This window comes from Mobula hypostoma, chromosome 5, assembly GCF_963921235.1.
Source record: "Mobula hypostoma chromosome 5, sMobHyp1.1, whole genome shotgun sequence".
NCBI classification, from domain to species: Eukaryota; Metazoa; Chordata; class Chondrichthyes; order Myliobatiformes; family Myliobatidae; genus Mobula; species Mobula hypostoma.
The window spans coordinates 88,526,249-88,542,142 of NC_086101.1; the positions used below are offsets into that span (position 1 = coordinate 88,526,249).

The 15,894-nt window shown below is 39.4% G+C and overlaps 1 protein-coding gene across 1 annotated transcript in view; it reads left to right on the forward strand.

Moving 5' to 3' along the window:
• The window catches only part of si:ch211-246m6.5 (von Willebrand factor D and EGF domain-containing protein), a 327,759-nt gene that overhangs the window by 72,802 nt on the left and 239,063 nt on the right, over positions 1–15,894 (forward strand). Inside the window, exons 5-7 of the mRNA XM_063049712.1 lie at positions 1,570–1,802; positions 3,839–3,928; positions 6,723–6,867. Coding sequence (XP_062905782.1) covers positions 1,570–1,802; positions 3,839–3,928; positions 6,723–6,867 — 468 coding nt within the window. The remainder of the gene's footprint in view (positions 1–1,569; positions 1,803–3,838; positions 3,929–6,722; positions 6,868–15,894) is intronic.

Sequence of the window (15,894 nt, forward strand, 5' to 3'; positions counted from 1 at the left end):
AGGATAATCAAGGACACGACCCACCCAGCCAACACACTTTTTGTCCCTCTTCCCTCCGGGAAAGGCTCTGGAGCTTGAAGACTTGTACAGTCAGATTTGGGAACAGCTTCTTTCCAATTGTGATAAGACTGCTGAACGGATCCTGACCCGGATCTAGGCCGTACCCTCCAAATATCTGGACCTGCTTCTCGTTTTTTTTTTGCGCTATCTTACATTCCATTTTTTCTATTTTCTATTTATGATTTATAATTTAAATTTTTAATATTTACTATTTTTTTTTACTATTTTTAGTATTTAATATTTGTAATCCAGGGAGCAGGAAACACAGAAACCAGTGTCTAATTCCAGTTTAATTAATTTGCCATTCACTTCTGGTGTAAGCCACATTGCTTGTCTGTTGTTAATTTTCACATATTACATCTCAAGGCTACACAATCCTTTGTCACTCTCATCATTATCAGATTTTTCAACAGCAACATGCTCTTTTTGAAACTGCAACTTGACTTTTTATCTTTTTCTCTTCTGTCTGTAGCCCATTTATTTTTGTCTGCCCAACATGCTCTTTGTGTGTGTCTGACTTTGTTGCATTTTCTGCAAGTTGCACCTTTAAACCTGCATTTACTTGCTGTATGTGAGCCACAAATGTAACACAATTTGTTTGGCTAGAACGGTTTCTGTTTATACGACAAAATTTTGTTCATGCTTGCTTTCATTCCTGCCTGCAATTCAATGATACAGTGATGACCCCCATCACCCAGGGCATGCCCTCTTCTCTTTGTTACTGTCAGGAAGTAGGTACAAAAGTCATCACTTTCAGTGATTCAGGAACAGCTTCTTCCCCTCTGCCATACAATCCCTAAATGGACATTGAACCCAAGCGCACTAACTCACTTTTTTGTAATATATATTTGTTTTTGCATTATTTTAACCTATTCAATATACATTATATATACTTACTGTAATTGATCTGTAATTATTAATCTTTCTGACGTAGACAGCCATCTCTGTTTTTTTTAATGATTATTATCATCCAGCACTCTCTTTATGAACCTGTGACTTCTTCCAATTTTGGACTTCCTTTAAAAAAAGCTCGATTGTGTCTTCCCTTCCGAAGACTGTCTCTGCATGTGTTCGGCTGTTTTTTTTAACTTGCCGTTCTTCTTGCTGTGTTTTTTTTAGTTCAAATGTTTTGCTTTGCTTCAAAAGTTTGGTAGTCATCTCGGGTTTGTTTTAAAAATACCTCACTGCAAATGCTATGTTCTGTAACTTCAAAACATTAACTTAATTCAAAGGAAGACATGGAGTCCAAGAATGCAAGTGTAACTTTCTCTTAACTTTTAGTGAGGCGCAAGTGTATCTCATGGTTGTGTGATGATGTTTGCAATTGAAGTATTTATACATGTAGCTCACAATTAATTATTTAAATGAACAGGAATGCTTAATGAATCAATATATATACAAAAATACTCAAATATTATTGAAATATTAAATACGCAACTGAGCAAGTATGTATAAATTGTGGAATTTGTGACCACATCAGAAATAAGAATGCTTATGTCTTTTTTTCAGCCAGGCTTCCTAATTTGCCTACTAAGCCACTGATTACACCTGAGTTAGTAGGCACCAGTATCCATCTGAAGTGCGCTTATGTTAGCCCAGCGATAAATGGCAGTGTGGGATATGTGGTGGTATGGTCCCGGATTTCCTCACTTCACATGAAGGAAGAGCTAAAGAGAGACACGACCCGACAGATGTTCTCATTTGTGGAGATGGATGGTACTTCTTTAAGACTGGGGGACACGGTAATGATTTCTATATCAACTATGTCTAGAATTCATTTGTGTTCAAGCTCATTTTTAATCAAAAGGCTGAAAACTGCAGATATTAGAAATTTGAAATAAAGATAGAAGTTGTTGCAAACACATCTGTAGAGAAGGAAACTGTAAACATTTCTTCCAAAGGGTTATCAATTTATGTTTCCTTCTTCACGGAGTATCCCTAGCCTTTTCAGTGTTAGTCATTCTTGAATCTTGTTCTGGTATCTTTGAAAGACTTTGGGATCAGATATCAACAGTAAGGTTATCCTGTTCTGTCCTTGCTTGTTAGTAGCTCCAGTACTGTTTCAGTAAAGGTCAGTGTAAGCCTGAAGAACAAGACATTTGTTTTGACTGGGATTTTCAACATCTGTCGTTTTTATTTTGTTAGTTTTCATTCACAGAAGCCAGTTAGATCACATGAAGTGTTTTTTCTCAAATGTGCCTTGGGTTTCATTGGAACCATGTAGGTTGTCAAAGACAGACAGGTTATAGGTTGAAAAATTAAAGTGACAAATACAGGAAGCTTGAGATCTCATGTAGGAGTGAATGAAATGTTTTGCAGTGTCCAACAAACCTGCATGTGGTTTACCCCGCACAGAGGAGATCACTTTGTAGTGTGCATTCATATCCAATACGCTTCTGATTTAAAGAATAGGATAACTTGCTACTGTCATACTTAACATATTTTTGTAGGAAGTGGCTTGAGTTATATTTTTGGCTGATTTTCAGTTTATTTCAATTGCGGATTTTACATCTGCTCAGAAATCTACATTAGATTAAGGCACAGTGGAGACTTGACTGGATTGAAAATTGGCTTGGTCATACAAGGTGGGGTTAGTTTGGATTGATATCACAGACATCATGGGATGATGGACTTGTTCATATGCTTTACTGTTCTATATTCTGTGTGGCAGTTTATGGCAGAAGGTTTCCTTTCATGAAATATCTCTACCATAATTTGTTTAATTTATCATTTTCTCTCATCAAGCTGGAAAGCTGAATCACATAGATTGGAGGATGTCCTTCAACCAAACTATAATGCGGAAATTAGATAGTCACATGTAAATGATGTGTGGCTTAGAGAATCAGTGCTGCGGGACTATGACTGATTGATTTTCACTACAATCTGTCAAACCTATTGAATAGTTTCCCTGTGCTTCATGATCAAAGCATTAACATCGATATACTATGCTCTCTCCAGTATACGATAATGAGGTTGTTGTTTTATTGAAATATCGGCTGTACCAGATGTTTTGCATACAGGGTTTTTCGGTCCTCAGGGTGTCTAAGCTTGGCAATAGCAGCTATGTTTCATACAGAATGTGAATAAATATCTTTGGATAATAGCCCAGTTTGAGCATGGCTGCGCCATCTGGGAGTCCCAGCGGATGCCAAATGGTTGCAGATTATTTTATTTAGAGATACAGCGGCCTTAACAGGCCCTTCTGGCCCAATGAGCCCCGTGCTGCCAGATTGCATCCATATGACCCGTTGACCTACGAACCCATAAGTCTTTAGAATGTGGGAGGAAACCTGGGCACCGGGGGAAGCAGGGTCATGGGGAGAATGTACAAACTTCTTACTTAATTACTTTCTTAAGTCAATCACCCCGAATGAGGCAGAGGCTGCCTACAGAGTACACAGTCCTGGGCCAGTCTTTCAAGTTGTCCCCAGGTGAAGCAGATCTTTTTTTCCAATCCCGGGACGCAATCTTTGGAGTGTCTGTTGCTGTTCCTTTAGCACTGGGTTTTTATGAGATGGGATTGCTAGACGCATGCCCAACTTTCCTCCTTCCACAGCCGGGCTGGAGTTAAACTCCTTACTGACAGTGGTGGAATTGAACCTGGGCTATGCTAACCACTATGCTGCTGTGCCTCCCCTATGCTACAATGCAATAAGATACAGGCTGACTTCTTCTCTGCAGAATGGGAAATGTGCCTTGTGATAGCATCTAAAATAGTATCACTTTAAAATGTTTACAGGAAATCGGTGATTTCTATTAATTGCATTCTGATTCACAGGTATACTGCAGTGTATCAATTTTCTTGCGGGACTTTCCAGATATACACAGCTCATCCAAGAGTAGTGAACCATTCTTTGCTGGAATTAAGGTGAATGAAAATATTCTCTTTACTTCAATATCTCAATGCCTTTGTAGCACTTTGTGATAGTGTTTGTTGAAGTTCAAGTTAAAGTGGATTGAGAGGAAGTATCCTGTGATTTTTAGATCTGGACCTTAGTTGGAGATGATTTATCTCAACCAGTGATATGATCCATTGTATTCAATGCAACACACAGACAAAATGCTAGAGGAACTCAGTAGGTCAGGCAGCATCAGGGAAAAGAGATGTTTTGGGCCGAGACCCTTCTTCAGGAGTCATTCAATTATTGATGGAGAGCCTTTGAGATAAAATATTTCCATTTTCCAATCTGCTTCTTTTTACAGAGTGCCAATGTCAATAATAAAATTACAGTTGCATTAAAACACATCTTTTGATGTAAAGTTAAAGTTGGGTGGATTGTCAGATGAACAACTATGTGTACACATAGCTGTAATGTAAAGCTTACTTGCACATTTTCACTGGCACATAATGCCGGATATACAACATTCACTTGAAAAGTGTAAATTAAACATAAAATACAAAAAAAAATATTAAACTTTAAAAAAAAACATCCACTGAGGTGCAATGTGGTCAATGTGACCCTTGTGTTTTTATACTGAGGTATTGATTAGGATTATGTAGCTTGAAGAGAAGTAGCTGTCCTTGAATCTTGTGGTGTGGAACCTCAGGCATTTGTACATCCTGCCTGATGATGCTTTTGAGAAGATGGAATAGTCTAGATGGTGGGGATCTTTGATGATAAATGGTACCTTTTGGAGGCAGCACCTATAAAGTATATAAAAAGTATAAAGTATGTGCAGCACTGTGCAGAAGTCTTAGGCTCATGTATCTAGCTAGAGTGCCTAAGACTTCTGCACAGTACTGTAGTAATTTTATCTATTGCACTGTACTGCTACCATAACAAAACAAATTTCATGACATACGTAAGTGATGATAAACCTGATTCTGATGTGTGTCTCTATTGTGGACTGAGAGTGGGAAGGGAGCAGGGAAAGGGGAATCATGGTTGTGAAAAGGGGAAGGGAGAGGGGAGGGAGTGAGAAGCACCAGAATGATCAATAAACCAGTTGTTTGGAATCAAATTCCCTGGTGTCTCAGGGCTAGGTGTGTCTACACCTGCGCCACCCCTACCCCTGGCACTCCTTCTCTGCCACATTTCCCACACCCCTCCTGCAGTGCTCGACCCTCGTTATTCCCAACATGCTTTGCTCCTGCCAGATTTACAAACTCGCTGTCCACTCCACGTTGACAAATATGGTATTGTGCAGAAGTCCCAGGCACCCTCGCTACTGCATATATGTATGTGCCCAAGACTACTGCACAGTACTGTATATATTTCTGATGGTGAGGAGGGATGAGGTGGAGATGTATAGGGTTGAGTCCTCTATTCTCTTGAGCTTCCTATGTTCTTTGGTATTCAAATTGCGACACCAGGCTATGATGCAACCAGTTGGGATACTTTCAACAGTGCACCGATAGAAGTTTGTTAGTGTTCAGTGACATTCTGAACTTCTTTAACCTTCCAAGAAAGTAAAGATACTGGCGTGCCTTCCTTATTATATTTGGGCCCAGGACAGATCATCCAACGTGTTAATGCCCAGGAATTTAAAGCAGTTAGCTCTATCCACCATCGATCCACCAATGTATACTGACACTTGTTCATCCTCCTTCCTCTTCCTGAGGTATATATTAGTTCTTTAGTTTTATTGGCAGTGAATGAAAGGTTGTAGTTACAACACCCCTCAATCTGGTGCCCTGTCTCGCTCTTGTGTGCTGATTCACCACCACCTAAGTGTTCCAAGGCATTCCACTGAAGCAATATTGCAGCCCATAAATGAGGTAGAAGGCTAAAAGATGGAGTAAATATAAAAGATTCACAGAAGCAAGAAACGTTGACTCTTGAACATGAGATAGTCTGTAGATGCTGGAAATGAAGAAGGGTCTCGGCCCAAAATGTCAACTGCTTACTCCTTTCCACAGATGCTGCTTGACCTACTGAGTTCTTCCAGCATTTTGAGTGTGTAACATTGACTCTTCATTCCTCTTCATAGATACTGCTTGGCCTGCTTAGTTCCTCCAACATTTTCTATGTGAAGGTGGATTAAAAAATGGATTTTCAGAAACATTTTAAAGATTGGAAAATTCAGGAGGGAGGCTGAGGAGGAAATCCGAGCATAGAACCTTAACAGCTGATCGCAAGGGTATAGATGTCACAGCCAGATATAAGGATTGATGATTGAGGAGGAGAGAAGCCATGAAGAGATTTGAAAGCACTTTAAAAATGGTGTGTTCATTAGCAAGCATTGTGGGAAAAAAGACATAGTATGCTTTCAGCAATAATTTATTCTGTAACAGCACCCAAGTTCGAAGGATTGACCACCAGGATACTGGAAAATAATGCAGATCATACATAGGCAAAAAGGAATCTGCTTGATTTTTATTCCATTTGTCCACATTCACTGTAATCAGTTACCAGTATGCATAGTCACAGACAAAGAAGAAATTCTGCTTTTGTTTCTTAGAACTATAAAAAAACTACTGTATGGTTTTTTTTTAAAAAAGGCAGACTTTATAATTACAAGGTTGTGTTAATATATAGTGGTCTTTGATTAAAACTGAAAATAATTTTTTCATCGTAGCCCTATACAATAATTAATTGAAAATAATTAACTGGGATGTCATTTGATACGTGGACTTTGTTCTCCAGTGAGCTAATATTTTAAAACTAACTGTTTACTATAGTTGTAAAGTTTGCTGGTTGAAATTGATCTCTTTCACATAGTTTGAGCCAGAATCTTTGCACATCGCTGAAGATGAAAAGGAGCATCCTCTGTTGATCAAAAGTACTATTCCTATCCCTTGCCTGGAGAACAGCCAGAATCTAAACAATTGTAAATTAACTCTGCAGCTAACCATCAATGACTCAGGTAAGAATTAAGGTTGTGAGTGAATGCAACAACTTGAATGTTATGTAAATTGTGCTTTAGCAAATGATAAAATCGGTCATACTTTCATTGTTTGGTGTTAAGTCTTTTCATGAATTGAAACATTCTTGCATGTTGTACTTCATTTGTTTATTCCTATTAATGAGATCTTGTTTTATGCTGCACTTCTTAAAACTTAATTATTTGCTGAACATGGAATAGGCCTTTCTGACCCTTCAAGCTGTGCCACCCAGTGACCCCCAATTTAACCCTAACCTAATCACGCGACAATTTACAATGACCAATTAGCCTATCAACCCGTACACCTTTGGACTGTGGGAGGAAACCGGAGCACCTGGAAGAAACCCTCGCAGTTACAAGGTGAATGTACAATCTCGGTACAGACAGTGATGAGAATTGAACCTGGGTTGCTGTACTGTAAAGCGTTGTGCTAACCTTATCAAAATAGTTCACCTATTTCCTTTGATGATAAGGAGTTATCTGAATGTGAAAAAGATACCAAAATAATACATTGAACAGATTTTCTTTATCCACAAAATATGCACTTATATGCTGTATCAAATACTTGTAATCTCTATGTCAACAATTCAAATGTTAAGAGCATTTTTGCATACTCCAAAGATGTAAAAAATTATCTTGTATTTGCTGATGTCTATATGAAAGCCCATTTAAACAGTCTTTATTTTGATATTTACGTTGCCAAGTCTCTATGAAAATAATGTGATGTTCCACATAAGGATGTTGTGAACAAATTTACATTGGATTTACTGACTTACATATGAAAGCCAATTTAACCAGTCTTTACCTTTGCACTTGCATTGCGAAGGCTGTTTGAAAATATTGTGATATTTATCAACATGTATTGTCCATCTCTCTGATAATGAGAAAGAAACTGTAATGCTCTCTGCTCTGGACTACAAATTACCAACATGCAGCTGTCTAAATTAACACACTTTTATATAAATTGGTCTGAAAAGCATGACCAAATCAACTAGTTAAAATAATGAGCAATATTTATAGAAGAGCACTCGATGATTTCCAGTATTTTTTTTTTAGCAGGTCTTTTGCTCTGTAACCTTAATTGCAAAGTTAAAAATCAATCAGCAGATTTGGAAAACAAAAATAAAAATAACATTTCTGGAAATATCCAAGGATCAGACAGCCTTTGGTGAGAAAAGTAGTTTAACTGTTCAGGTTGATGACCTTTGTTGTTGGGTTCTGAGGAAAGATCATTGACCTGATACATTAATTCTTTTTCACTCTCCACAGATGTCGTCTGACCTGCCGAGTAGTTCCAGAATATTTATTTTTAAAAGAGTGTAAAATTATTTGAGCAAGACACTGAACAAGTAATCATTTACATAACCCCTGCTGGTGCATCTCTGAATCAGTCATTCATTTCAGATTCCTTTAAACTGATAAAATTACTTTGGCCATTTGTTTCTCCCTCTGGCGATCTTTCCAGTGTAAAACATGTTATAAAAATCAGTTATAGAGACCTGGGGTGTTTCAGCTAAAATATCTAATGGCAGAAAAATGTTTGTATAAGGCAGAATACAGACGTTAAAGTGTTATTGTAAATGTGAAGATTTTATTATAGATCACTAAGCAGTTTGGGAATGGGTATATTAGAATTGGATTGCCAAGGATGAAGTTTTTTTTTTGCAATACAATAATATGTTTCCACACGCTAGCTTATATCAAAAGAACATAACAAGTTTGAATTTTATTGAATCAACGTTAATAAAATGTATTTTGACAGCTGAACAACAAGCACAAGCAATCAGGGCTAAAGTGCAAAAATATAATTTTCCTGGAAAGGAAGGCATTTCGGATTGGTGTGTTCTTCATCTCCGGCAGACCTTGAACATTAGCTACTTCATGTACATACATTACAGAAAAAAGCCATTCACCCCACCAAGTCCATGCCAACACACAAAGCACAATGCCATTAGTACCCATTCCTTATTAATATTTCTCCGTATTACTGCAGCTTATTCTCTCTCACAAATGACCATCAACTACTATGGTTCTTCTTAGAATTCCTCTACAATGAGAGTAATTTACAGTAACCAATCAAGCTACCTGCATATTTTGAAATGTTGAAAGTAAGCAGGACAACTAGAGGAAGCCTATGTTTCTACAGGGGTCATTCAGGATCAAGTCATAGCTGGTCTTATTGTAACATCAACTCTCCATTCATAGAGTCATGGAAAATTACAGCACAGAAGCCCATCTAGTCTGTGCTGAACCATCTAAACTGCCTAGTCTCATTGACCTGCACCCAGACTATAGTCCTCCATACCCCTATATTTGTACATTTGGCAGACACTTCACCTCCTGCTTATTAAGAAACTTTCTCACTTAAAATATTTAAAGGAGAGAATTCCAAAGATATGTGATCCTCTACGAAAAAATTGAACTCATCTCATTTCTTCAATATTTTAAACAGTGATCCCCTCATTCTCCATTATCCCATGAAATGAAACATCCTCTCCATTTTTAGAAACTTTTGTATTTCACTCATTTATTTCTCATTCATATAAACTCCAGCTGGTCTCTTCAGTCTTTCCTCTGAAGACAAACAGCCATTCTAGGTGGGAAGACTCTGAACTGTTTCCAACACATTTACATTCTTCTTTAAGTAAAGAGACTGGTACTATACATAAATTTCAAAGTAAGTTTATTATCAAACTACATATATGTCACCATACACAACACTGGGATTTGTTTTCTTGTGGCATTCTCAATAAATCCATAATAGAGTAATAATCTTGACAGAATCAACGAGAGACTGTACCAACTTGGGCATTTACCCAGGGTGCAAAAGACAATAAACTGTGCAAATACAAAAAGAAAGAAAGAAATGATAATAAATAAATAACCAATAAATATCAAGAACATGTGCTGATGATAGTCATAGGCATAGTCATAGTCATACTTTATTGATCCTGGGGGAAATTGATTTTCGTTACAATTGCACCATAAAAAATTAAATAATAATAAAACCATAAATAATTAAATAGTAATATATAAATTATGCCAGAAAATATTGGACAGCAACTTGGACAGCATCCTCTTTTCAGACACCACCGTCAGAGAGTCCAGTTCCATCCCCGCAACATCACTGGCCTTATGAATAAGTTTGTTGATTCTGTTGGTGTCTGCTACCCTCAGCCTGCTGCCCCAGCACACAACAGCAAACATGATCGCACTGGCCACCAGAGACTCGTAGAACATCCTCAGCATCGTCCGACAGATGTTAAAGGACCTCAGTCCTTGAAAGTAAATCCATAGTTTGTGGGGACATTTCAATGATGGGGCAAGTGAAGTCGAGTGAAAATATTCTTTTGGTTCAGGTGTCTGATGGTTGAGGTGTAATAACTGTTCCTGAACCTGGTGGTGTGAGTCCTGAGGCTCCTGTACCTTCTTCCTGATGGAGGCAGAGAGAAATGAGCATGTCCAGGACCGTGGGGGGCTCTGATGATGGATGTTGCTTAACTGCAGTAGCGTTTCATGTAGATGTGCTCAATGGTGGGAAGGGCTTTACCTCCCCGGACTGGGCTGTATCAACTACTTTTTGTAGGATTTTCCATTTAGGGCCATTGGTGTTTCAATACCAGTTAGTGATGTAGCCAGTCAATATACTCTGCACCATACATCTGTGGAAATTTTTCAGAGTCTTAGATGTCATGCCGTATCTTCGCAAACTTCTCAGACAGTAGAAGTGCTGCCGTGCTTTCTGTCTAATTGCCCTTGCGTGCAGGACCCATGCAGGTCTTCCAAAATAATAAAACAAAGAAATTTAAAGTTGCTGGCCCGGATGCAGTCCACACGCAGATGGACCCTGGATGTAGTCTCACCAATGCCCTATATAACTGAAGCTCTATCTCCCTACTTGAGCATTCAATTCATTCATCAATAAACAATAATAATCTATTAGACCATAAGACATAGGAGCAGAATCAGGCTATTGGGCTGATTCATGGCTGATCCTTTTTTCCCCACCTCAACCCCATTCCTCAGCCTTCTCCCAATAACCTTTGATGCCGTGTCCAATTAGGAACCTATCAATCTCTTCTTTAAGTACAGCAACCTGGCCTCCACAGTTGCCTGTGGTAACAAATTCCACAAATTCACCACCCTCTGGTTAAAGAAATTTCTCCACATCTCTATTTTAAATAGATGCCCCTCTATTTTGAGGCTGTGCTGTCTTGTCCTGGACTCTCCCACCATGGGAAACATTCTTTCCACATCTGCTCTGTCTCAGCCTTTCAACATTCAGAAGCTTTCAATGAGATTCCCCCCCACAACCTTCTGAATTCCAGTGAATACAGACCCAGAGCCATCAAACGTTCCTCATATGATGACACTTTCATTGCCGTAACCATCCTTGTGAACTTCCTCTGCACCTTCTCCAATGCCAGCACATCTTTTCATAGGTGAGGGACCCAAAACTACTCACAATACTCAAGGTGAGGCCTCATCAGTGCCTTATAAAGCCTCAGCATCATATTCCTACTCTTGTATTAAAGACCTCTTGAAATGAATGCTAACATTGCATTTGCCTTCCTTACCACCGAATCGACCTACAAGTTAACCTTTAGGGTGTTCCGCACAAAGACTCCCAATTCACTTTGCACCTCAAGTATTTGGGTTTTCTCTCCATGTTGAAAATAGTCTGCACATTTATTTCTGCTAACAAAGTGCATGACCATGCATTTCCCAACATTGTATTTCATTTGCCATTTTCTTGCCCATTCTCCTAATCTGTCTTAAGTACTTCTGCAGCCTACCTGTCTCCTCAACACTACCTGTCCCTCCACCAATCTTCGTATCATCTGCAAACTTGGCAACAAAGCCATCTATTCAATAATTTAAATCCTTGATATACAACATAAAAAGCAACGGTCCCAACACTGACCCCTGCGGAACACCACTAGTCACTGGCAGCCAACCAGACAAAGATCCTTTTATTCCCCCTCACTGCCTCCTACCAATTAGCCAATGTTCTAACCATGCCAGTAACTTTCCTGTAATACCATGGGCTCCTAACCTGGTAAGCAGCCTTATGTATGGTACCTTGTCAAAGGTCTTATGAAAGTTCAATTATACAGCATCTACTGCATCCCCTTTATCTGTCTGACTTGTAATCTCCTCAAAGAATTCCAACAGGTTCATCGGGCAAGATTTTCCCTTAAGGAAACCATGCTGGCTTTGACCTATCTTGTCCTATGTCACCAAGTACTCTATCACCTCATCCTTAACAAATGACTCCAACATCTTCCCAACCACTGATATCAGGCTAATTGGTGTATAGTTTCCTTTCTGCTGCCGTGCTCCTTTCTAAAAGAGTGGAGTGACATTTGCAATTTTTCAGTCCTCTGGCACCATTCCAGAGTCCAATGATTTCTGAAAGATCATTGCTAATGCCTCCACAATCTCTGTGGCTACCTCTTTCAGAACCCTAAGGTGTAGTGGTGCAGTTCGTCTGGTTCAGGTGACTTATGTACCCTTAGGTCTTTCAGCTTTTTGAACAGCTTCTCCCTTGTAATAGGAACTGCACTCAATTCTCTTCCATCACACACTACAACATCTGGCACACTGCTGGTGTTTTCCACAATGAAGACGGATGCAAAATACTCATTTAGTTGACCTGCCATCTCCTTGTCTCCTGTTACTATTTCTCCGGCCACATTTTCTAGCAGTCCTATATCGTCCTATATCCACTCTCATCTCTCTTTTATATTTTGCATATTTGATAAAGCTTCTACTAGCCATGTTGATATTGTTTGCTAGCTTGCTTTCCTATTTCATCTTGTCCCTTCTAATGATTAAGTTAGTTGGTTTCTGCAGATTTTTAAAGGTTTCTCAATCCTCTATCTTCTCACTAATTTTTGCTTTGTTGTATTGTTTTTACATTAGCTTTGACTTCCCTTGTCAGCCATGGTTGTACTATTTTGCCATCTGAGTACTTCTTTGTTTTTGGAATACATCTGTCCTGCGGCTTCCTAATTTTTTACAGAAACTCACACCATTGCTGCTGTCCTGTCATCCCTGCCAGCATCTCCTTCCAATTTACTTTGGCCAACTCCTCTCTCATACCACTGTAATTTCCATTACTGAACTAAAATACCTCTACATTAGACTTTACTTGTTCCCTATCAAATTTCAAGTTGAACTTAATCATATTGTGATCACTGGCTCCTAAAGGCTCTTTTTAGCTTAAGCTCCTTAACCGCTGCTGCTTTATTACATAACACCCAATCCAGGATAGCTGATCCCCTAGTCGGCTCAATGACAAATTGCTCTAAAAAGCAATCTCATAGGCATTCAAAAGACTCACTCCCTTGAGATCCATTCCCAATCGACCTGCATGTTGAAATCTCCCATGACTATCATAACATCACCCTTTTGACATGCTTTTCAATTTCCTGTAATAATCTGTGGTCCATATTGCTGGGAGGCCTTATATAACTGCCATCCTGGTCCTGGTCCTTTTACACTTGCAGTTTCTTAACTCAATCCACATGGATTCAACATTTTCTGATCCTATGTCACAACTTTCCACTGATTTGATGCCATTCTTTACCAGCAGAGCCACACCATCCCCTCTGCCTACCTTCATATCACTCTGATGCAATGTGTAACCTTGGACATTCAGCTCCCAACTACAATCATCCTTCAGCCATGATTCAGTGATGGCCACAGCATCATACCTGACAAAATATAAGAGTGCAACAAGATAATTGACCTTATTTCTTATACTCCATATACTGAGGTACAACACTTTGAGTGCTGTCTTTGCGACCCTTTTTGATTGTTCATCCCCATTGCACTGATACTCACCCTGCAGGCTGTAATTTTGTCCTATCATCTGCCTGGCCTTCCTGACAGTTTGACTGCACGCTATCTTTGCTTTTTTACCATCTGTCCTATCCTGAATCTCTTCATTCCAGTTGCCACCCCCCTGCCAAATTAGTTCAGACCTTCCCCAACAGCTTTAACAAACCTGCCTGCAAGTATATTGGTCCCCCTCTGGTTCAGGTGCAACCTGTCACTTTTGAATAGATCATACCTCCCCCAGAAGAGATCCCAGTGATCCAAAAACCTGAAGCCCTGTCCCTGGCACCAGCTTCTCAGCCACGCATTTATCTGTCAAATTATCCTGTTTCTACTCTCACTAGCACATAGCACAGGCAGCCATCCAGACATTACTACCCGGGAGGTCCTGCTTCTCAGCTTTCTGCCTAGCTGTCTAAACTCTCTTCAGGACCTCATTGCTTTTCCCTCCTATGTCATTGGTACCAATTTGTACCAAGACGTCTGACTGCTCTTCCTTCCTCTATAAAATGCTGTGGACACGATCTGAGATGTCCCTGACCCTGGCACATGGGAGGTAACATACCATCTGGCTTACCTTCTTACTTGCTGTGCTTTTGTGCAAGTCCTTTGTGTTCAATTAGATAACATGTTTTTAGTTAGAGCACAGGACAATACTGCACAGGAACAGGCTATTTGGCCCACAGTGATTTGCTGAACCAGCTAAAAAGCAAATCAAAAAACACCCAAAAACTCATCTCTCCTACCTACACCATGTCCATATCCCTCTAACTTCCTTACGTCCAAGTGCCCACCCAAACGTCTCTTAAAAGCCTTCAATGTATTTGGCTCTACCACCCTTCCAGGCAGCATTTTCCAGGCACCTACGACTCTCTGAGTAAAAAACTTACTCCTCACATCCCTTTGAATTATCTGCCTCTCACTTTCAATGTATGCCTTCCGGTATTAGACACTTCAACTTTGGGAAACAGATACTCTCTGTCCACTCTATCTATGCCTCTCATAATCTTGAAAATCTCTACTAGATTTCCCCTCAGCCTCCGGCACTCCAGAGAAAACAACCCAAGTTTATCCAGCCTCTCATGATAGCACATGCTGTCTCAACCAGGCAGCATGCTGTAAACCTCTTCTGCACCCTCTCCAAACCTCAACATCCTTCCTTTTGTGGGGTGATGAGAACTGTATGCGGTACTTCAGATATGGCCTAACCAGAGTTTCTTTGCAACTTTATTTCATAGTTTTCCGACCAAAGGGATCAACTGCACATTTTTCCTTATACCCTATTAAATAAACTTTATCCATGCACTTAATCCATTCATCCCCTTGGTAATCCCCTTTTGTCCTCTACCCATCTTTGTCTCATTAGTAACAAACAAGGGAGAATCTGCAGATGCTGGTGTACTTTTTTCCATTGATTCTGCCTAGCCTGCTGAGTTCCTCCAGCATTTTGTGTGTGTTGCTTTGTCTCATTAGTAACCGTATCTTTGGTGCCTTCATCCAATAACTCGTGAGAAGGTGAGGCCTCAGGATGCCACCCAATACATCTTGGTTTCCTATTAGTTACCTGATCTTCTTTCCAGGCTAGTAAGTCACTTTCTCGACCATACGCTTTTCTTTATCACAATCACCTTTGATGTGGTCCAATATCAAAGGCCTTCTGGAAAACTAAGTATAAATTCTCCTTTATCCATTACTTCTTCAAACACATCCAACAAAGTGATCAGACAAGATTTTTTCTTCCCAAGCACTCGCTGACTTTGCCTGATTACTGTGAATGTTTCAAGGTGCTCGACTTTTGTAACTTCAGCTTCTAGAATTTTAATAGCAGATGTTATTAATTGTTATTTAATAACAGAGGCTTCTTGGCCAACAATTTCTGCTTTCAGTGTCCATCACGTTTTGAATAAAGGAATCTCATTTGCAATTTTCCAACCAAATAGAGCTTTCCCCATATCCAAGAAATCTCAAAAAATTTCAATCAAAGCATGAACTATCTCACCAGCCTTTTCTTTTAAAACTCTTCGCTGAAGCCTAATAGGACCTTGGGGTTTGTCAGTAAATGTGCCCAACAATTGCTCTGTACCATATCCATAGTTTTCATAATTTTCTTAAGTTTCTCCCTTCCTTCCAATTCCCAAACACTTGAGATCTATGTTACTGTGCCAT